This window comes from Meriones unguiculatus, chromosome 18 (assembly GCF_030254825.1).
Source record: "Meriones unguiculatus strain TT.TT164.6M chromosome 18, Bangor_MerUng_6.1, whole genome shotgun sequence".
Taxonomy (NCBI): domain Eukaryota; kingdom Metazoa; phylum Chordata; class Mammalia; order Rodentia; family Muridae; genus Meriones; species Meriones unguiculatus.
Window position 1 is genome coordinate 11,442,380 of NC_083365.1, and position 21,769 is coordinate 11,464,148.

The 21,769-nt window shown below is 44.3% G+C and overlaps 1 protein-coding gene and 2 pseudogenes across 1 annotated transcript in view; 1 reads left to right on the forward strand and 2 right to left on the reverse strand.

Moving 5' to 3' along the window:
- Atrn (attractin) overlaps nt 1-2,223 on the reverse strand; it is a 137,836-nt gene extending 135,613 nt beyond the window's left edge. The window contains exon 1 of the mRNA XM_060372211.1: nt 1,731-2,223. Within this exon, the coding sequence (XP_060228194.1) occupies nt 1,731-2,137 (407 nt within the window). The 5' untranslated portion in view covers nt 2,138-2,223. The remainder of the gene's footprint in view (nt 1-1,730) is intronic.
- Nucleotides 2,224-2,348: 125 nt separating this feature from the next.
- Nucleotides 2,349-21,769, forward strand: part of LOC110558611 (large ribosomal subunit protein eL43-like) — a 50,992-nt pseudogene continuing 31,571 nt past the window's right edge.
- Nucleotides 15,587-16,726, reverse strand: LOC110558612 (large ribosomal subunit protein uL15-like; annotated as a pseudogene).

The following is a 21,769-nucleotide window of genomic DNA, read 5'->3' on the forward strand; positions in this document are numbered from 1 at the left end:
TCTTGAAAAAATGAAAATATTTATTTTTATTTTGTGTGTAAGTATTTTGCCTGCATGTGTGCCTGGTTCCTGAGGTCAGAAGAAGGTATGTGATCCCCTGGAACTAGAGCCACCATGTGGGTGCAGGGAACCTAACCCAGGTCCCTGCAGGAGCAACAAGTGCTCTTAGCCACTAGGCCATCTCCAGCTCCATTATGTTATTTTTTTACTCCCAAACTACAAGATAAGTTCCACAAGAACAAAATATATCCATCTTGTTTACCACTGTATCATCACAGCCTAAAACAGAAGCAAATATGTGCTGATTAACAAGATTCATAAACCACAACATCCTCAACTTTAAGCCCAGCCCACAAAATACTGGTCCTGAAGTTACTTTTTTTTTTTTTCTCCATTCATAAAACTTAATCATCTTGTCTCTGTTCTCTAAGTCCCCCAGAAGATTTGCCATCACCGATTTATGACTTTAACATTCCAAACTTCTCCCTCACAACTCTCTTCTACAAGGGCATCAGCGAAAATCCAGTTTCTGGCCTCTATACCTTGTCTGCATCTTTTTTTCCATCTGAGATTCTTTCCCCCAGCTTCATACGTGTTCTACTTAACCTCAAATACTCAAATTCAATGTCACCTCCTCCTACTTACTGCTAGGCAGTCACACACTCTCTATCCACTTCATTTCTGCAGGCCCTCCTGTCCCTCCTTCAGGTCTCAGCCCAAATGACACTCAAATGAGTGTCTAATGTCACCATCTTGTCAGAATCCTTAAGACCACCTGTTTGGATTCTGTTGATAGCGTGTACTACTTTCTGAAATTATCCTGCTCATTCCTTTTGCCTATGGCCAACTCCCTGTGACCCCTCACTAGAACATACGCTCGGCTGGAGCAAGAATCCTACATCATATTCACTACAGTTCCTCACTTTCCCCACGTCAAATGGGGAAGTAGTCAGCAAATATCTGACAAAGAGAAGGATGACTGTAATTCCTCTAACTTGGAATTCTGTGTACATAAACTTCTCCTGCCTGTGTTCCTAACTTCTTGTGGATCACACCAAAATCTAGCTGCTCTATCTACCTATGTTTATTGCCCATAAATTTTTTCACAACAGAAGCAAATAATAGATAAATGCTAATTAATTAACAAGTAATCCCTCCAAGAGGTTCTGCCCCAAACCAGGCCAACTCGGAACTAAATGTTATGGTGAACCCAGGGCTAATAGGAATCTCCTCTCGAGACAGCCCGTTCCAATATGCCACCAACAAAAACTAGTTTCTTCACTTTCCATTCAACGACAATCACTGGTACTTTTAGCTCTAAAATCTCATAATCCAACCCTACCTTCTATTTCCATCCAACATGTCACTTCCCACGGCTGTGCTGCTTTCAGACACTCACATCTCCAATCTCTTGGGATGATCAAAGGCAGTGTTGAAGAACTAGCTCACTCACCTTTTCCTTGACACCTCATTTATCCCAAATAGGCCCATTTTCAGGGCCGGCTTCTATACTCTTCAGGACCCAAACCTGACCCACAGCAACAAATGCCTCCCGTTCCTTCTCAATCTTCCACCACGGGAAGACTCCAAGGCCACAAATGAACATCCCTCCTAGGAGGCCGGCAACCATCAAATACAGTGGGGCAAGCCCTACCCTCCCGATCTCATATCCTGCACCTGCCTTGGGCCTGGAACGTCGGACTGGGCCTGCACCAGCAACCCGCACTCACCTGAAGCGGCCCCCGCAGTGCTGGCATTGCTCGCCCACCCAGCCCGCGGGGCAGACGCACTGGCCGGTGCCAGGGTTGCAGCGGCCGCCGTTGACACACGGCCGGTCACATTCCTTGGCCTCGGCCGCGGCCGAGCCGGACACCGCCGCCGCCACCGCAGCGGCCTCGGCCTCCCGGGGCAGCGGCAGCAGCAGTAGCGAAAAGAGCAGCGGCAGCAGCAGCGGCGGGGGCAGCGCCCGCGACAGTACCCGCGGGAGACACGACCCGGCGCGAGGCCCTGGCCTCCAGGCCCCAGTCGCGGCGCAGAGTCCGTGCAGCCCGCCCTTCCTGCCCGCGGACGCTACTGTCACCGCTGTGTTCCCCCTCAGCCGCGCCTCAGCCGCCGCCGCCGCCGCCGCCGCCACCATCTTCCTGGGGCTGAGCCGGCGCCCAGCGAACACATACACACCCCGCACGCCGGCTCCGCTTCGCCTGGCCGTGCTGGGCGGGGCCGGGCGACGGCGGCCGGGCTGGTCCATACCTGGGGCGGGGCTTGGGCTGTGCGGGGGCGGGGCGGGGGCGGGGCTGACAGGCGCGGCAGGCGGGGCCAGGGCTGCGGCGCTCCAGCTTTGACTGTGGCACATCTTGCTCAGTAGTATGCGTGGTCTTGGCTCAGCTGAGCTCCTCCTGGGCTACGGAGGCTCTTCGCTTTCCTCACCACGCCACGACAAGGTAACCAATGCCTCCCTACGGCGGCTGCCCGGCTCTGCTGGACATGTTGACTGCGGTAAGTGTTAGCCTTTGGACACCTGCCCATCAGCTAGTTGCCCCAACTCCACCTTGGTGAGAAACAGAGCCAAAACGGCTACCTAAAGATGTGGTGTGACCCGGCAGAAGTAGTTCTTACTGCATTCGAGTTTCTAAAATAGCGATAACAAAGTGGCACATGTGTTAAGAACCTAGCATATGAACAACAAATGTGTAACAGACTAAATGCACAAGACAATCAAGGCCTCCCTTAATAGCAGATTGAACCAGTAGCAGAGCAAGCTTGTGTGCTCCTTTAATCCTGTGGGAGAAGTCTGAAGTCATCTTGTTCCCCACGTCCTATCCATATTCTCTGAAGAAAGAACGGCCCAGAATTACCTGGAGCACTCTCAGCTTCCGCATCCTTCTTGCGAACTTTAGTGCCGCTCCTACTCCCTAGGCATACTTCCCAACAGTAAACTTTTGCCGTCCTCTACCCAGGAATCGACACTGGACCCTTGATGCCATTAAGCCAGTAGAAGAATGTGGTGAAGAGATAGTGTGTCCGTTTCAGTTCTGACCTTAACTCTTTGTTTTGGTTTGGTTTCTGGTGTTTGTTTGTTGTCCTGAGATGCCCCTGCTCTTCCACCTTGGAAGGATTCGTAAAGAGGCCACATGGAGAGGAAAGGCCCCAGGCACGTGAGCCCTTTGAGCCCATCCTACTAGAAGGACAGTCCCTGAGTGAAGAAGCCGTCTGGGGTGCTTTAGCCATCGGAGTTGTTCCACTGTTGGTTTTGACACTCTAAAGGAGAAGGCTGATAGAATGAATACATACATATAAATATATATGTATGAGATTTATTAGGTTGGCTTACAGGATGCAGTCCAAGTAGTCCAACAATGGCCGTCTCACACTAGAAAGGATGAGAATCTGGTGGTTGCTTGATCCACAAGGCTGGACTCAGCAGTCCCAATTTGGTGCTGGAGTCCTAGAGGTTTCCTGGAGATCTCACTGCTGATCTTCCGTCTCCACTGGAACTCCAAAAAAGTCAGTTCTAATATTAGTGTGGTAATAACACAGAAACAGGATAGATGAACTTGCCATCGAGAGTAAGGGCTAGCAGGCAAAAAGCAAAGTTTCCTTCTTCCATGACCTATTATTTAGGCTGCCAGGAGAAAGTGCTTGCCCAAATTTAGGGTGAGTCTTCCTGCTTCAGATAATATGATTAAGATAATTCTTCATGGCCTCTCAATGGTGACACACACTTGGGAGGTAGAAGCAGTTAGATCTCTGTGAGTTAGAGGCCTGCATAGTCTACAGAGTGAATTTCAGGACAGCCAAAGAAACTGTCTTTTGTGTGGAAAAAAAAAAGACAATTCTGCGTGAGAATGCCTACCTGCTTGTGTGGTTAGTTGGTCCTAGATGCAGTCAAGTTAACAATCAAGAGTTCTCATCATGTCTACATTATGTAAAATAGGGACAAATCTTTCCTACTATACCCAATCCAGTGATAAACACATGACTGTTTCAAGCCTGCTTTCGAGAGGTTAAGCAGAACTTTGCTTCATAAATCTTGGGCTTTGCAGCATATAGTTTAGGGTGCAGATACTTTAGGGTTTCAGCACCTGGTCCTGGAAAATAAAGAAAACCTTTCATACAACCTGTGGAACCTTTCTGATTAGGCAGAGAGTACGGTGTTCTAAGATTCTAGAGCCTTCTCCAGAACAGATACCAGTCTCAAGCTTAGCTCCTAACCTGCCTCACTCTGCATCCCCTGAAAGCTTGGCGGAGCCGGAAATACATGCACAACAGCCTCATTCCATCTCCCAAGGCACTAACAGTGGTTTCTAATTTTCAAGTTTGTTCATTACTTTTTCTTTCTTTTTTCCTTCCTTCCTTCCTTCCTTCCTTCCTTCCTTCCTTCCTTTCTTTCTTTCTTTCTTTCTTTCTTTCTTTCTTTCTTTCTTCCTTTTTTTCCTCTTTGCAGTTTCCTACCTAAGGCTGTATATGATGAAATAAAGAAATTCAAGACAAAGGCCTATCATGAGTCCTGTGGTAGGCTACATGGTTACAAAGTCTCTGCTGTTGATACCTCAGGCTCCTGTTTTAACCTTGGTTCCCTGCCTCCAGCACTGTTTGGAAGGCTGTAGGCTTATCTGCCTTGAGGCTTACCCCTGCCACTGGTTCTCCTTGCTTTCTGAGTCTGTGTTACTACGGGTGGGCTTCAGAAATAGCTGCACAAGTCGCTCAGACACCCATCTCAGTCACATAGGGATGTTTTATTGAATGCACACCCCAAGACTGATGATCCATCAGGGACACAGATAGACTCCAGAGCCAAGAATGCAAACCTGGGCAGTTCTCAGAGCCTGTTTTTTTTTTGTTTTTTTTTTTTTTATGGGAACAACCACACACAGGTGCATTTGCAATGTTCAGGCTATCTAGACAAAGCAGTGCTCTCTAAGCTTTCAGCTGATTGGCTAGGTCTAATGTCATAGGAATCCAGGGAGTTTCCAAGACCTTGTGATGGGGAGCTTCCAAGCTGGAACAAGAAGATGTTTTGGTTAGGGCAAGAACATTAGGTCAAATTAAAGTTATGAGCTAAAATAGCAGAACTATTGTCAAGCTTAAGCCTAACGCTACCATGTAAGCCATCAGACAGCTGTGTGCCGTGAACTCCGCCATGCCTTCCCTATGTGATAGACTGAAAAAATCCTTTGTAAACATGGCCGAAATCCATCTCCTTCTCATAAGTTGCTTTTTTCAGGCATTTTGGTCACAGCAGCACAAAAGATGCTAGTACAGTCTTTAACACTCCTGCCATGGAGAAAGGAAGCCTCATCGGCCCCCTCCTCATATCTAGGTTGGCCTTGATGATTTGTCTGGCCAAATCATGAAGGATGTTACATTCTGGAATTTCTGAGTCCGGGTCACAAGAAACCTTGGCACTTCTTTCCAATTGTCTTAGAATACTTGCTCTGGGGAAAACCAGGTGCCATAAAAGAATTCCAGTACACTCTGAGATTGCCATGCTGGAAGGTAGCCAGCCTCCAGCTTTTCTAGTCTACAGCCATTCAAGCCAAGAGAGGGAATCCTTGCTAAGCACATATGCGCAAAATAAGTAAGGACAACTTGCTTAAGCCAGTAAGTTTGAGAATGACCTGTTACTTAACAGATAACTAAAATATTCTGTAACTCACTTTCAACAAGGACCAGAAGTCTGGTAATTTAGACCCAGTAAAGAATTTATTAAGAAATTATTAAGAAAGGGCTGGTGAAACCAGGTGTGGTGGTACATGACTTCAATCCCAACACCCAGGAGGCAGAGGCAGATGGATCTTTGTGAGACCAGCCTCATCTATACAGTGAGTTCTGGGACAAAGGCAAGATACATAATAGAGAGACCCTATAATTAAAAACAGGAAGGGCCAGTGAGATGGCTCAGTGGGTAAAGATGCCTACTGTGTAAACCTGGCAATTTAAATTCAACCCTTGCAACCAATATAAAGGTGGAAGGAAAGAACTGACTCCACAAAGTCGTCCTCTGACTGCCACTCTCATTCCATAGCATAAGTACACACACACAATAATAATAAATTTTTAAATAAAAAAGTAGAATTCATCCAGGTATAACAGCGTATACTCTTTTAATCCCAGCACTTGTGGGGCAGGAAAAGGTGGATCTCTAAAGCCATCCTGGTCTACAAAGTGAGTTCCTGCCAGACAGGACTATGTAGAAGATCCTGTCTCAAAAAATAAAAACCAAAATCATCAACAAATTAAGAAATACAATATGATCGCATATAAAGTTGAATATGCTCTATGTCATACCTAGTGCATTCTGGTACTATCCTATCTGGTCACTCTTCTGGAAGGATGTCTTTTCAACTCCATGTACTAGTTATGTTTAAAATGCCCTGACAAAAAGCAAGCTTGGGGGCTGGAGAGACAGCCCCGAAAGAAGTTGCTCCCGCAGAGGACCCAGGTTTAATTCTCTAGCACCCACTCAGTGGTTCATAACTAGCTTCCATTACTCTAGCTCCGAGGGATCTGACCCCTTCTTCTGATTTCTTCATATATACATGCAGGCAAAACACTCATACACATAAAATAAAGTGCATCTTAAAAAAGTGGGGGGGGGAAGCAAGTTAGGAAATAAACGTTTCCATTGGCTTATGCTCCAGAAGGGATGCATCTCATCGCAGCAGAGAAGGCATGGCAGGAATCTGTACGTGGCTTGGCAGACAGGAAATGACAGAAAGATCACACTTCATCCATACAAAGGTAGCAGAGGAAATAACAGGAAATGGGACCAACCTATATAGCACCAAAGGCTCTTCCTGCAAGCCTTCACTTCCTAAAGGTGCCATAATCTTCCCAAACAGTGTCATCAACTCTAGACCAAGTGTTCAAATACATGAGCCTATGGGCAACATTTCTCATTCACATCACAGTTCCATGTGCCTTTGTACCTAGATGCTACCCTTCCATCATTGGTCCTTCCTAAGGCAACCATTTCCAGCTCCCAGGAATGTTAATGCCAATGACAAACAAAAACAAAACCAGCCTTTAACCTGGAATACTTTAACGCTAGAATGTAATACCATAGTCATTATGTTATTACATTATGTTATGCCTGGTCATAAGCCACCATAAGGGTACCAGGAAACTGACCTGGGTTCTATGAGCCTGTTGGGGCCTGTGGTGGTTTGAATGAGAATGGTCCCCATAGACTAATATATTTAAGACTTGGTCCTCAGTAGGTGGAACTGTTTGGGAAGGTTAGAAGGTGTGGCCTGTTGGAGGAGGTGTGTCACTGGGGGTGGGCTCTGAAGTTCCAAAAGCTCATGCCAGGGCCAGTCTCATGCTCTCTCTGCCTCTGCCTGTAGCTCTTGGCTACTGCTCCAGTGCTATGCCTGCCCGCCTGCCACCACCCTTCCTGCCATGATGATACTGTACTACCCTCTGAAGCTGTCATGAAACCCCAGATTAAATGCATTCTTCTGTAAGTTGCCTTGGTCATGATGTTTCTTCACAGCAGTAGAACAATAGCTAAGATAGGGCCATTCCCATTCAAACCACCACATGACCTATGAGCAGTGCTTACACTGATGGGTTAATTACTGCCTCTGCCACCGGGCTTCTTGCTCTCCTGACACCAGGTTAGTTTCCAGGAGAGCAAGTTGCTCTACAGTGAGTTCAGCTTCCCTTGGGTTTCTCTTGTCTCTCTCTGCATATACTTACTCGTCCGCTTGTTTCCACTGTGGGGGCAAACACCACAGGTTTCTCTGTACCCCATAGTCTTGGGCATCCCCAGATGCCAAAAGCAACCTTTTGCCTTATAATTTTTCAATTTCAGATATTCTATGAATAGCAACAGAAAATGGACTGAGACAATTTCTCCAAAACTGGAGCCTGAGGCTTCATCTGAAGAAATGGTTTTTTCAAACAAGAAATGGGCTTGTTTGTTTATTTGTTGCCTGGGGATTTGGGGGGGAGGGGTTGGTTTTTTGTTTGTTTGTGGGTTTGTTTGTTTGTTTGTTTGTTTTAAGACAGGATTCTTCTGTGTAGCCTTGGCTGTCCTGGACTTGCTTTGTAGACCAGATTGGCCTTAAACTCCAGAGATCCACCTGCCTCTGCTGGGATTAAAGGCATGCACAACTTCGCCTGGCTAGAAATGGTTTATTAGGAGAATGTTATCATAAGAAACACAGTGAAGAAAAAAAATCAGGAAAAGGAGCTGAACAAGGTGATGCTCTTATTGGAGATGAGCTTCGGCTTGGCCCCATGGAGAACCTTGGAGTGTGAATTGCACCAGAGTTAAATCTACTGAAGTAATGGAGGGACAGCTCGCCCCTATCTCATTAGGCAGGCACACTAGCAAGAAGAAAGGCCCAGTTATGAAATTTTGGTAGGAATGCTAATGATATGGCTGTGTACATCAACACCTACTGTGAAGCAAGACTTAATTGTGGTCTCATTGCCGCGTGACTGGCAATCCGCTTTCCCCAGCTTCACCAGATCTCTTTAGTCATAAATTAAAACACTAGTACAAATTAGTTTTCCAAACATCTCCTTATATTTTAGTTTATGTGGGACTAGCTGATTCCCTCTATAAATTCATAATTTTGCCCAACTGCTAACACATAACCAGGTGTTATGTGCCCTGTGAAAGAGGCTAATCCTACAAGCTTATTTAAAAAAATGTAAAAAGAAAAGCACTCTAGAGATCTCTATGAGTTCAAGGCAGATCTCTATGAGTTCAAGGCCAGCCTGGTCTATAAATTGAGTACAGGCCAGCCAAGATTACATAGAAAAACCCTGTCTTGAAAAAACAAAAATAAATAAAAAATAAAAAAAGCACAGTGGGAGGGTTCTAGATAGAAACAAGGCTCTGTTGGAGACTCCATTGGGTATACTGTATGAGAAATTAGTCCTTTTATAAACGCAAGGTTCCAGCTAGTCCTTAGCAGACTAGGTCTCGGAAGACCTTAGTCTGTAAAGGGGTCAGCCTCTGAGCTGTTAACACAGCTCTCAGTGGACTCCACAAGTACAGGAAATGGCCTTTAGATCTACTCCAGGGGCTCACTTGGTTTTAAGCTCATTAATTAAAAGTCAGAGGACTTGAAATTCCCTTCTTTCTGTATCCGTTTGTTTTGTGGTGTTTGGGACTATCCCAGGACTTTGAGTATGCTGCACAAGCACCCTGCCATTGTGAGCATGAGCCCTAGCTGAGAACTGAAATTTCTATTAGATGAGCTGGACTGATGCCCCTCCTTCGAATTTCTACACTACAGAACAAGAGGTTTCTTCTGCATGTAGAAGAGACATCACAAAAACAGCAATATTGTTTAAAAAAAAAAAAAAAGTAGTTTTACTAAGTATGTCCGTAGTGAAGTAGACTTAGTATTAGAATTCCCCAGCTTTCCACCATCTTCAGGTCTGTGTGAGGGGGACCCTGCGTGTGTCCAGGCAGGGGCCGTGAGAGATGAGAATGAGAACTCATTTCAGATTGACTTTGTCAACCTGGATCAAGAAGGCTTCAGGGAGTTTGATGGCAAATGGTTTATTCCCGGTATAATTTGGAAAAAGTCCCCTGGAATGATACAATACCTGTGCATAGGAAGTGTGACTACACCGAAACTCAACTCAGAGTACGTCATTTTTTTTCCAAGAAGATGAATTCTAGAGATAGGCTGCCTGTACTAGCTTAAGGGAAGGCTCTGGCCTGGTCTCGGTCATACAGATAGCATAGAGGTCATTTGGGCTATCACCATCTCTGGTCCTGGCTGTGGGAGCTTCATGTGGCCTGGTCCAACAGGTAACACAAATCACTAGGCTATTAGTCATTTCCAATTCCCAGCTCTCTGAATGGAAAAACAGGTTTTTTGCATCTTTTCATTTCTGATTTCTCTGGGGATCTGTGGCACAAGGACCCTGGTACTGTGCTCCCAACACATGTGGAGGCCCTCCTGGGTATAAGAGAGGACTTCAGAACCAAAGGGAGAACATGGCTCTTCTTAAAATGAAGGAGTTTATGCACAACTACTTAGGTGAGATATACATGTGTATAAAGTGAAAAAAGAACTCAGTGACTCCTGGAGGGAAACCAAACAAAATCAGTTACCTGGGAAAGGAAATTCAAGCCTGTGGTGATTTGAATGAGAATGGCCCCCATAGGCTCATACATTTGAATGTTTGGTTCCCAGCTGGTAAGCTATTTAGGGAGGATTAGGAGGTGTAGCCCCGTGGAAGGAGACAGTCATGGGGAAGGGGAGCTTTGAGGTTTCAAAAGCCCACACCAGGCGCAGTCTCTGTCTCTGCCTGCAATCTTCTGATCAGAAGTAAGCTCTTAGGAATCACTCCAGTGCCGTGCTTTCTGCCACACCCTCTGCCATGATGTTCAAGGACTAACTCTGTGAAGCTGTAAGCAAGCCCCCCCCCCCGGGTTAAATGCTTTTTTTGAAAATCTGCCTCAGCCATTGGCGTCCCTTCACAGCAATAGAACAGTAACTGAGACAAGGCCCATGGAATCAGCGCTAAAGTCCAAAGCCACTTGCCTGCAGAGGCTACTAGACACAGAATCCGTGCGATCCTACACTGCTCAGGGATTTAAACTAGTGAAAAAGTTTTTATAAAGTGAATTTGTAAAATAAGAAAGAAGAGAAGAGCCCACTAGAATGTCTCCCGGTTACAAACAGCCTATACAGTACACCTTTTAAAACTCTGTGCTAAAGTATAGCATAAATACAGAAAAGTAAAACATACACATTCAAGCACGATAATCCCCAGAGTAAACATACCCAAATAACTCAGATAAGGACTCAGAACAGTGTCAGGACCCATGCAGCCTGCTCCTGGGACCACCCCACAAGGGAACGACTCCTCAGACTTCCTACAGTATAAATTCACTTTCCTATGTTCTTGTTTTTTACTTTGTATGAACAGAATTCTACAGAATGAGTTCTTCGTTCACTCAGCATTATAGTTGTGGTATTCAGCCATATTATTTTAAGAAGTAGGTCAACTATTTTCCTTGTCATGGTCTTCTGTATGAGGATATATACAACTTTTATAATGAATTGTTAATTTATTCTGATGCTGGTAGACATTTGGGAAGTTGGAGTCTAGGAATCTGTGTGTTTGGTTTTTGCTTTTTCAAAACAAGGTCTTGCTCTGTGACCCAGGCTGGCCTCAAATCTGAGGTGATTCCTCCCCTTGGCCTCCTGGTTTCTGGATTAGAGATGTGAGCCCCTGTAGCCAGCTTTTAAAAAACTCAGTCCCCCCCCCCTCCTCCTCCTCCTCCTCCTCCTCCTCCTCCTCCTCCTCCTCCTCCTTCTTCTCAGTGAACACAATACTCTGTACCTAGTGAGTGAGCACCAAGTGCTCCACTGAGTCCCATCCCCAGCCCTCTCTCAGCCTAGGGATTTAACCCAGGTGTCTCAGTCAGTGTTCTATTGCTATGAAGAGACACCACGGTAACTCTTACAGAGAAACAGAGACAGACAAACATCTTGGGTCTGGTGTGGGCAGTTGAACTTGAAAGCCTACCCTTAGTGGCACACCTCCTTCCAATAAAGCCACACCAACTTCAACAAGGCCACACCTCCTAATCCTTCCCAGACAGCTCATCAGCCCCAGGGACAACAAAGCATGCAAATATATGAGCCTGTAGGGGCCAATCTTATTCAAGCCACCACACCAGGTCTCTTGGTGGCATACATACACTTTTTATTTTTATTTATTTTTATTCCTTTTGTTTGTTTGAGATAGTGCTTTTATGTGGCCCTGATTGTCCTGGAATTCACTTTTTATACCAGGCTGGCCTTGAACTCACTCACAGAAATCTGCCTACCTCTGCCTCCTGAGTGGTGGAATTAAAAGCATGTCCCATCATGCCCAGCAGAGACACATTTCTATTGAGTCTATATGAGAGGTATGCTGATAAATGCCTAACCAGCAGCTCACTTGGGGGAGAAAGTATTAGTTGATTTCTATTGTGCAATATTCCTACCAGGACCTACCAACATGTCACTAAATACAGAATTGAGAATGAAGGCATAGACTCTGTTCTCTGCAGCCTGAAGTTCCAGCACTGGACATAAATTCAGAAACAGTTGTCAAAACAAGATCAGACAGGCAAGAGTCTGCAAATGATAAAGGGGAAGCAAGCCAGAAAAGGCCAGGAGATGGATCAGAATGGAAGAAAGCCCTCATGGTTGTGAAGGGAGAAGAGAAGACTGGTTGAGAGGAGCCTTCTCGGCCTGCAATCTGAGCAGTCGGGGAGGCAGAAGCAGGCAGATCTCTGTGAGTTTGAGGCCAGCCCAGTCTACGAAGGGAGTTTCATTGCTGTGCAAACATCGTAGACAATCCTTAACCAATGAAAATGGCTATACCATCACTTAACTGTGGTATATGATAAATGCGTATTTAATGTAGTGTGTGACTATATAGCCCCAACTAATGACTGATGTGCAAAGCTCTTTAATTTTTAAAGAAAGTGAACATAAAAAGGACTATTTTTGAAAAAGCAGCACAATATTTAGTTTGATAGCTATAACTTGGATTATGTGATCTTTCAAGCTTCTATTTCGATAGTTGATCTTAACGAAAAGGCGAGAAGTGATTCCAGCTTCTATTTCTGACCAACTTGCTTGATTTTTTTATGCTTTGCACATCAGGCGGCAGCAGGGGGTGGGAGCATGGTGGTTGGGAAGGCCATTAGCAGTGGTCTCCAGGCCTTGCATGTCCACAAGCCCTTCCCACCTCGCAGACCATGCTCCTGAAATCATAAGTCTTGCTTATAGCCTGGGTCTCGTGGGGTTCCCTATGCAAACGCTGTTGTTATCCAGCAGGTTTCCCTGCGGTCTACTCCGAAACTCCTGCCTCTTCTGTTTCTGATTTCTGAATCCTACTTTCCAGACAGGCTACACACTTGACACATTTCCCCACCAGGGGGCCACACCATCGTCTTTCTCAGCCTGACTCTTACTACAGTGCCATATGCCACGCATGTAGGATCTTTAATTCCACCACTCAGGCGGTGGAGGAATGCTGATCTCTGAGTTCCAGGCCAGCCCAGCCTGCAAAGAAAGTTCTGGGTCAGCCAGGGTTATACAATGAGACCTGAAAGGTAGAGAAGGGAGGAGAAGGTTAGGGATCTGGTAGAGTTTAGCTATGAACCCAGGCAAGTCAAGGCGTAAAGAATTTGGAGGGAGGAAAGGGAAAGGGGAAATTATGTAATTACATTATAATCTCAGAAATTAAAATTAAAAGTCAAGGCTGAAGGTGTTTGGAGGGAGGAAAGGGAAGAGGGAAGTGATGTAATTACATTATAATCTCAAAAATAAAGTTAAAAGGCTGATGGTGCCAGTTGTAGACAAGGTTCAATGAAGACTGAAAGAAAGCAGCCATCTGGAAGATCTATGAGCAGGATCTATGGCTTGGGCAGCTTTAAAGTATGTGCCTCTAGTCTGGTCTGTCTTTGTATGCACTTTTCTTCTCTTCTGGAAAGTTCCCACACTCATCATGGTTCAGGTTTCATCCATGCTGGCATAGAAGCTAGATAGTTTTGATACTGGTATAGGTCCTCCCAGAAAGGGATCTTGAGGCAAGGTTCAAGTATAGCATTGCGATGTGTATGTGATTCCAGGGAGCAGTTAGTGCAATGAGAAAATGAGATGGGAGGGGAAGGCAATTACTACAAGGTACAATATCAAACCAGTTACTCTTGTAAACAATTAGAGCTTAATTTCAGGAGAGAAACTCTGATAAATAGTGTGGGACTCAGAAAGGAGAGGGAACAGGAGTTTGGGGATGGGGCACATGGGTGATTAATTAGTTCAAGGATGCTCCCTGAGACATCAAAATCTTTGGAATGCACAAATCTCTCATATAAAATTATGTGATAGCACACGCCTGTAATACCAGCACTCAGAAGGTTGAACCAGGATGGTCACCTAAGCTCAGGAGTTCAAGGCCAGCCTGAACAACCAAGCAAGAGCCTAATTCAAAAGCATATAAAGACAACTGGCTGCCAAAGAATGATAATGATCTAAAATCTGCATAAGCTCAAGACACATGCCATTTTTGTTCTGAATTATTCTGATTCAGGTCAAATCTGCAAACAGTGGGCTATATTTACATGTCAACTCCAGTTAGCCATTGTTGAAGCCACAAAGAGCTATTGATCCCTGTGGAGCCTAACAGAGAGATTCAGATTCTACACGATGAGTTTTTACTTTTAATTTTTTTTTTTTTTTAAATATTGGGTCTTAGGGGTTGCAGATACAGCTCAGTTGGCATGAGGTTTGGCTAACATACACAAAACTAAAGACCAGTGTCTGGTACTACATAAGCTGGGTGTGATTCTGCGTCCTGAGTGACTGTCCTCTAGGCCAAGAAGCCACCATCTTGAGGAGTTCAGCTGTATCTCCTTGGAAAATAATGACCTCAGCTGTGCTTGTTAACTGCTTACACTCCTCATGGAGAGGTGGGTAAGGTTACTTCAGTATCCAGCCGCTTCCTACCACCTGCTGTCTGCAACAATGCCCTGATTGCAGGTAGCCTCTGGGAGGGACAAGAGTAGATAGGCCTGGGAAGACTCAGAGAGGAAGCTCTGTGTGACTCCAGGGAAGCCCTCAGCTGTTGTAGGTAAAGGCTTTTCAGGTTCGTCCTACTGAGGGAGGAACACACACGCCCCTACATATACTCTGTAAGGAAACCCAACAAATTTATTGTTTCCACAGAGTGAATTCTGGTGAGTTCATGCCTCCATTTAGGTCCATAAGACTTGTTGTTGGGCCTTGGGAGAAGGGGTAGATGTTGAGTACATTTCCCCCCTGGGAGGAATTTAACAGCATGGTGAATGCCTCTTCCAGAGGTAGACACAGGAGGAGCAGAAGTGCAAGGTAATCTTCCCCAACATCTTAGGTTGGAAGCTAGCCTGAGCTACATAAGACCCTGTCCAAAAATAATAATAATAATAATAATAATAATAATAATAACCATAGTAATAAAAATAATAATAGTAATAATAAGGCTAGAGTACTGACTCAGTGGTTAGGAGCACTAGCTGCTCTTGCAGAGGACCCAGATTTGGTTCTCAGCACCCAGATGGGGCTCACAACCATCTGTAACTAGAGTTACAGGGGACTTAATGCCCTTTTCTGGCCACAGTGGGCACAAGTCACACAAATGATACATAGACATACATGTAGGTCAAACACCCATACACCATAAACAAATAAATTGACTCATGTAATGTTGTCCAGTCTGGCCCTGAAGCCGTAGACTCAGTTGTCCTTCCTGACTCAGATACCCCATCAGCTGGAACTACAGGAATGTGGCATTGTGCCCTGTGTTGGGTTAATCAACCTTTTATTGGCTTACTGGCTGTTCAGCTCTCTCTCTCTCTCTCTCTTCTGTGTATTGTACATTGGTACCACTGACTCATCTTCTATTGGTTATTGTTTTCTTGTTGATTTGTAGCAGCTACTTACACATTCAGATACTGTTTTTCTTCATTATATGTGGGGACAATATAGTTTCTCAAATTGAGATCCATCATATAATAAATAGCCATTTTGGGGGGACAATGTTAGCATTTAATTAACCTCCCTGGGTGGGTTCAAGCCAGCAGGACACAGGGACCTCCAACACCCTTGATCTTCCCTTCAGCTCTTCTGTTGAAGAATTTGGCCTTCATGAAGACAATTTGCTTAGGGAGCTTGCCCTTCCCCAGGGCTTTGTAGTAGCTTGGTCGCACATCAACGGTGGGAGCAGCCCCAGTATTATCTTTTGCAGCATTGACCCATGTCTGCTCACTGACCAGTGTCTACCAGGTTGACAGTTCGGCAAAGCTCCGGTTGCTCTTCAAGTGGCAATGCCTCACACCAACTTTCCCAGGGTAACCAGGGTATTTGTCGAGGCTGGTCCTGTGGTGATGCATGCCTCCATTCCCATGTCCTCCTGGGTGCTTACTGATGCAGCTGTGACCGTGGCTCACTTGGCTTGCACCACTCTGGAGTTTCCTTGTCAGTCTGGATGGCACGGTGGTGGCAGAGAGGAAAGAGGGAGTGTAAGTAACCGTTTTAAAAATGAAGGTAAATTTGTCTTTTGTTTACGATTTCTGTTTTTTATTCCTTAAGAATTCCTCTCTTGGTGGGTGGAGTGGCACGTGCCTTTAGTCCCAGCTCTCTGGAGGAAAGAGGGTCTAGAGGCCCCCTCTCGACATAGCAAGCTTCAGCCAGACCTGCCAAGTGTGAGCATAGTCCAAGGGAAAGGAAAAAGAGACGGTACAATTTGCCAGATAATCTCAGATCCTCAGAAACTATATAAGAGGACCGATTGCAATTTCAAGACCAGCCTAGATTCAGTAGTAAGATCCTGTCTCAAGAGAGGAGAGGGGGAGGGGCTGGAGAGGTGACTTAGAGGCTTAAAGAATGTCCTGCCTTGCAGAGGACCCAAGTTCGGCTCCCTGATTCCGTGCCCAGCAGCTCACACCAGCCTATAACTCCAGCTCCAAAGGATCTGATGCCCTCGTCAGGACTTCACAGACATTTTCCCTTTATGTGCACACATTCACATACACACAGACATACACATAAACACACAACTTTAAAAAATCAAAAATGTCTTTTTTTTTTAATGAAGCCGGGTGTAGTTCTGTGGTAGCACATGCCAGGCCCTGAATGCAATCCCCCTAGCACTGCAAAAACAGAAAGTCCCAGAATGAGAATTTCTTACATGAGGCCTCATGGTCCGCCATTGCTCCGAAAAGAAGAAGAAGAAGAAGAAGAAGAAGAAGAAGAAGAAGAAGAAGAAGAAGAAGAAGAAGAAGAAAAAGAAAAAGAAGAATGAAAGAAAGAATAAAGTCATACCCTGCTTATGAAGTGAGCTTATTTAATTAATTAATTTATTTGGCTCTTTTGACAAATGAGCTTATTTTAGCTAATTAAAATGGTAACAGCATTTATCATCTGACCGTTTCTATGGGTCAAACTTTCCCAGGGTGGTTCAGCTAAGCAGTTTGGTCCTGGTGTGTCAGTGCTGAAGTCAAGATGTCAGTCTGAACTACAGCCCTCTGAAGCCCCGATTTCCCCACACGTGTCACTGACAAGCTGTGGACATGTGACATCAGTCAGTCACCACGTGGAATTCTCTTTAGAGTTGCTGGTGTATCCTTCTCCTAGAGTAAATCCAGCAGGAGGGAGCAGACAAAAACTGTAAAAGTTCTTTATGCTCTAGTCCGCTTTGGTGATGGAGGCCACCTTTAATGCATAATATTTATAGTGGTTGCTTTTCATTGTGACAAAAGCAACTGGATGAAGAAAGGGATTCTTGTGGCTCACAGTTTGGTATGAATAAGAGTGTGAGGACGCTGGCCACATCCCACCCATGGCTAGGAAGCAGAGAGGTGAACACAGCGCTCAACTCACTTTCTCCTTTCTAACCTCATATTCGATCTGAACTCCAGCCCAGGAGATGCTGTTATCTACCATCAGGGTAGGTCTTCCCTCTTCAATTAAATCTCTCCCGATATGCTCTCACAGGCACACCCCAAAGGATTCCAAGTCCAGCCAGCTGACAATGAAGATTAACCATCATAGTATTCAGTAAAAATGAGTCAAACATACACACACACACACACACACACACACACACACACACACACACACTGGAAAGGAGTCATTCAGTGCCACCTTTTAAAAAGAGGGATGATTGAAGAAGGTAATGGAGCTATAGAGATGGTGCAGCAGTTAAGAGCATTGGCTGGTCTTGTAGAAGACCTGGCTTTGAGTCCCAGCACCCACATGGTTTTTCATAACCATCTGTAATTCTAGTTCCAGGGAATCGGGTGTCCTCTTCCGGCCTCTACCTGCACCAAGCAAGTTCAAGACATCCAGACATACACGGAAGCAAAACATCCATCCATACAAAAACATTTTTAAATGTTAACAGCACTTGAGGAGACAGAGGCAGGTGGATTTCTATAAAGTCAAGGTCATCCTGGTCCACATAGCAAGTTCCAGGACAACCAGAGCTACATACTAGAGAGATCCTGCCTCAAAAGTAAACAAACAAACAAACAAATAAATGATAAGAATTTAAAAATGAAAGAAGTTAGTGGACATTCACAACTAGTGGACATGGCCCCTTTCAAGTTCACTTCGATCTGTTCTTATTTACACATTGGGTAGTTTTTAAGAATCTCCAGACTAGTTTGAACGATTTTGCTCTAACCAAATAAAAACTGTGGGTAGGTAAAGAGAAGCTCGTCCAGTGCTGTCACCCACAGTCCCTTGAGTGTCATATCCAAGGAGATATATAGTCAGACCCAAAGCTTAACAGTCACAAGTTGTGAGAGCCAGACGCCCATTTCTCCATGCTTTTGAAGCCAGACACTTGCAGCTGGAGGCAGTTGGGTAGGAGGCTGATTATCCTGGGATTTGAGGCCGTGGTGGTCCCAGCACTTGCAGCTTTTATGATCCCTATCTTCAGCAGGAGGGAGTGGTAGCAGCAGACAGCATCCAGGAGTAGCAGGTGCTTCCTTCTGCTCTTACAACTCATCTACACACATTGGCCAAGAATGCCCTGAGCCCTACAGTGGCACCTACTGCATCTCTCAACAGGGTGTGTCAGAATTCCCAGCAGCTAGGTTTATAACTCTAATGCCCAGTGTATGCCAGGTACTTGGGTCACAGGGTTTGACAGATCCTTGGGATTTTTCTTGAAATCAGAACTCAGTTTCTCATTTTTTTGTACATAAATATTTTTTTTAAAGAGAAAGAAAACCAACAATAGCAAATGCTGCTGAGGATGAAGGGTAAGTGCACTTATACACTGCTAGTGAGAGTGTAAATTGGTACAGCCAGTGTGGAAATCATTATGGAAATCTCTCAAAAACCTGAGACTAGAACTATCATAGGTCCCACTACTCGTGAGAATATACCCAGATCACTCTGGACAGGGAAGTAGCAGACACTCCCTAGGAACCCATGGGCCATTCCTGCCAAGGAAGAAGGTACTAAATAGAGGTCCTCACTTCTCTCTCTGTTCTTCCAAGTCCAATCTCCAGGTCTCTACCAGACCTTCTACTGTACCTTCTCCTCACCTCTGCCCTCTTTCTCGGGGGACTGGCTAAGCAGATCCTAGTGGAACATCCTGCTGTCCTCCCTCTCACAAAGCCCTTTCACTGCCCCCAGCCCATCCCCATTTCTAAGTTTTAGGTCTCAATATCCAGGAATACATTTTACCTGGAACCCACTGTGGCTACCCCCATCAAGACCCCAGAAGGTTTTCCTACAAGCAACACACAGCCACCACACTTTCCAAAGAACTACAGAGGAAACCAAGAGACAAAGTACCCACCTAACAAAGATAAGCCCAGATATCAGAACCTAGATTTACTGTCTGTCCAATCCCAGGTCCCTTGAAGCCAGTGCAAAAACAGAATAAATAACATCCAGGACAGTATGTCTGGAATATGTCTGAGCCCAGTAACCTATAACATCAGGCTCTGAATATTCCAACATATTTGAAACACAAATGAAAGACTTTAAGGCAGCCTTAATAGGAATATGATAGAGGTCCTTAAAGAGGAAATGAATAAGTAGGATCAATAAGAAACTGAGGGAAATCTGAAAATGAAAAGTTTAGGAGCCAGGTGGCGGTGGCATACACCTTTAGTCCCAGCACTTGGGAGGTGGAGACAGGAGAATTTCTGTGAGTTGCATGCCATCCTGGTCTCAGAGCAAGTTCCAGGACAGGCAGGGCTACATATAGAAACCCTATCTCAAAAAAGGAAAAAAAAAAAAAGAAAAGAAAAGAAAAAGAAAAATTTAGGAACGCAAACAGGAACCCTAGAGGCAAGCTTCACCAACAAATTCAACAGACATAGAGAATCTCAGGCATTGAAGACACAATAGAAGCTTTGTTTTTTTTTTTTTTTAAATGGTTAATCTACAAAACATCAGACACAAAATATCCAGGAAATCTGAGACATTATGAAAAGGCCAAATATAAGAATAATAGGAATAAAGGAAAGAATAAATAGGAATAAAGCACATAGGCACAGAAAATATTTTCAACAAAATCATAGGAGAATCACCTTAACCTGAAGATGGAGATGCCTATCAAGGGAAAAGAAAAACAGAGCACCAAATAGACTATACCAGAAAAGAAAGTCCCCTTATAATAATAATTAAAATACTAAACTTATAGAACAAAGGAATATTAAAAGCTGCAAGGAAAAACAAAACAAAAAAAAACAAACCAAGTAACATATAAAGGCAGATTTATTAGAACTACACCTGACTTCTCAATGGAGACTCTAAAAGCCAGAAAGACAGATATAATGGAGACTCTAAGAGACCACAGTTGCCAGCCCAGACTACTATACCCAGCAAAACTTTCAATCATCATATATGGAGAAAATAAGATTTTCCATGATAAAGTAAAATTTAAACAATATCTATCTATAAATCCTGTACTACAGAAGGTGCTAGAAAGAAAACTCCAACTTAAAAAGGTTAACTACATACAAGAAAGCACAGGGAATAAATAATCTCGGACCAGTAAAGTAAAAAGAAGGAAAACACACACACACCACTACCACCACCACCAATAACAACAACAGAACAGGAACCAACAATCACTGTCATTGATAATCAATTCCCCAAGAAAAAGACACAGACTAATGGAATTGGTATGAAAACAGGATCCATCCTTCTGCTGTTCCCAAGAAAGACACTTTAACATCAAGGAAAGATATCATCTCAGGGCAAAGGGTTAGAAAAAGATATTCCAAGGAAATGGACCTAAGAAGCTAGTGTAGCCATTTTAATTTCTGACAAAATAGGCTTCAAAATAAAACTAATCAGAAGAGCTAGGGGAAACCCATCGAGAGGACATTTCAATTCTTAACATCTATTCCCCAAATACAAGGGCACTGAAGTTTGTGAAAGACACACTACTGTGGCTTAAATCATGTGTTGAAACTCACCCACACACTGAGAGTGAGAGGCTTCAACACTTCTCTGGCCAATAGACAGCTCATCCAGACAACAACTAAACAGAGAAATGCAGGAGCTAACAAGTTACAAAACAAATGAGCCTGATGGGTATTTACAGAACGTTTCACCCAAACATAAAACAATACACATTCTTCTCTTCACCTCATGGAACCTTCTCTAAAACTGACCACATACTCAATATAAAACAAGTCTCAACAAATATTAGAAAATAGAAATAACACCTGCGTCCTGTCCAGAAACCGTGGTATCAACCACAGAAATCTTACAAACTCATGGGAACTGAACAACTCGCTACTGAATGAAAAATGGGAAACACATAAATTAAGAAAGAAATCAAAGACTTTATAGAATTGAATGAAAATGAATACTCAGTATACCCAAACATCTGAGACACAATTCATGCCATTCTAAGAGATAGGTTCATAGCACACTAAGTGCCTACATTTAAAAAAATGAACATATTAGCAACTTAATACACACCTGAAAGCTCTAGAGCACAAAGAAGAGTTCACACCCAAAGGGGTAGATGGCAAGAAATAATCAACTCAGGACTGAAATCAATTAAATAGAAAGAAAGAACAATACAAAGAATCAATAAATACAGTTTTTAAAAAAGTAGGAGCCGGGAGGTGGAAGTACATGACTTTAATCCCAGTACTCGGGAGGCAGAGGCAGATGGATCTCCATGAATTCAAGGGCAACCTGGTCTATAGAGAGAGTTCCAGGACATCTAGGGCTACACAGAGAAATCCTGTCTCAAAACAACAACAAAAAAA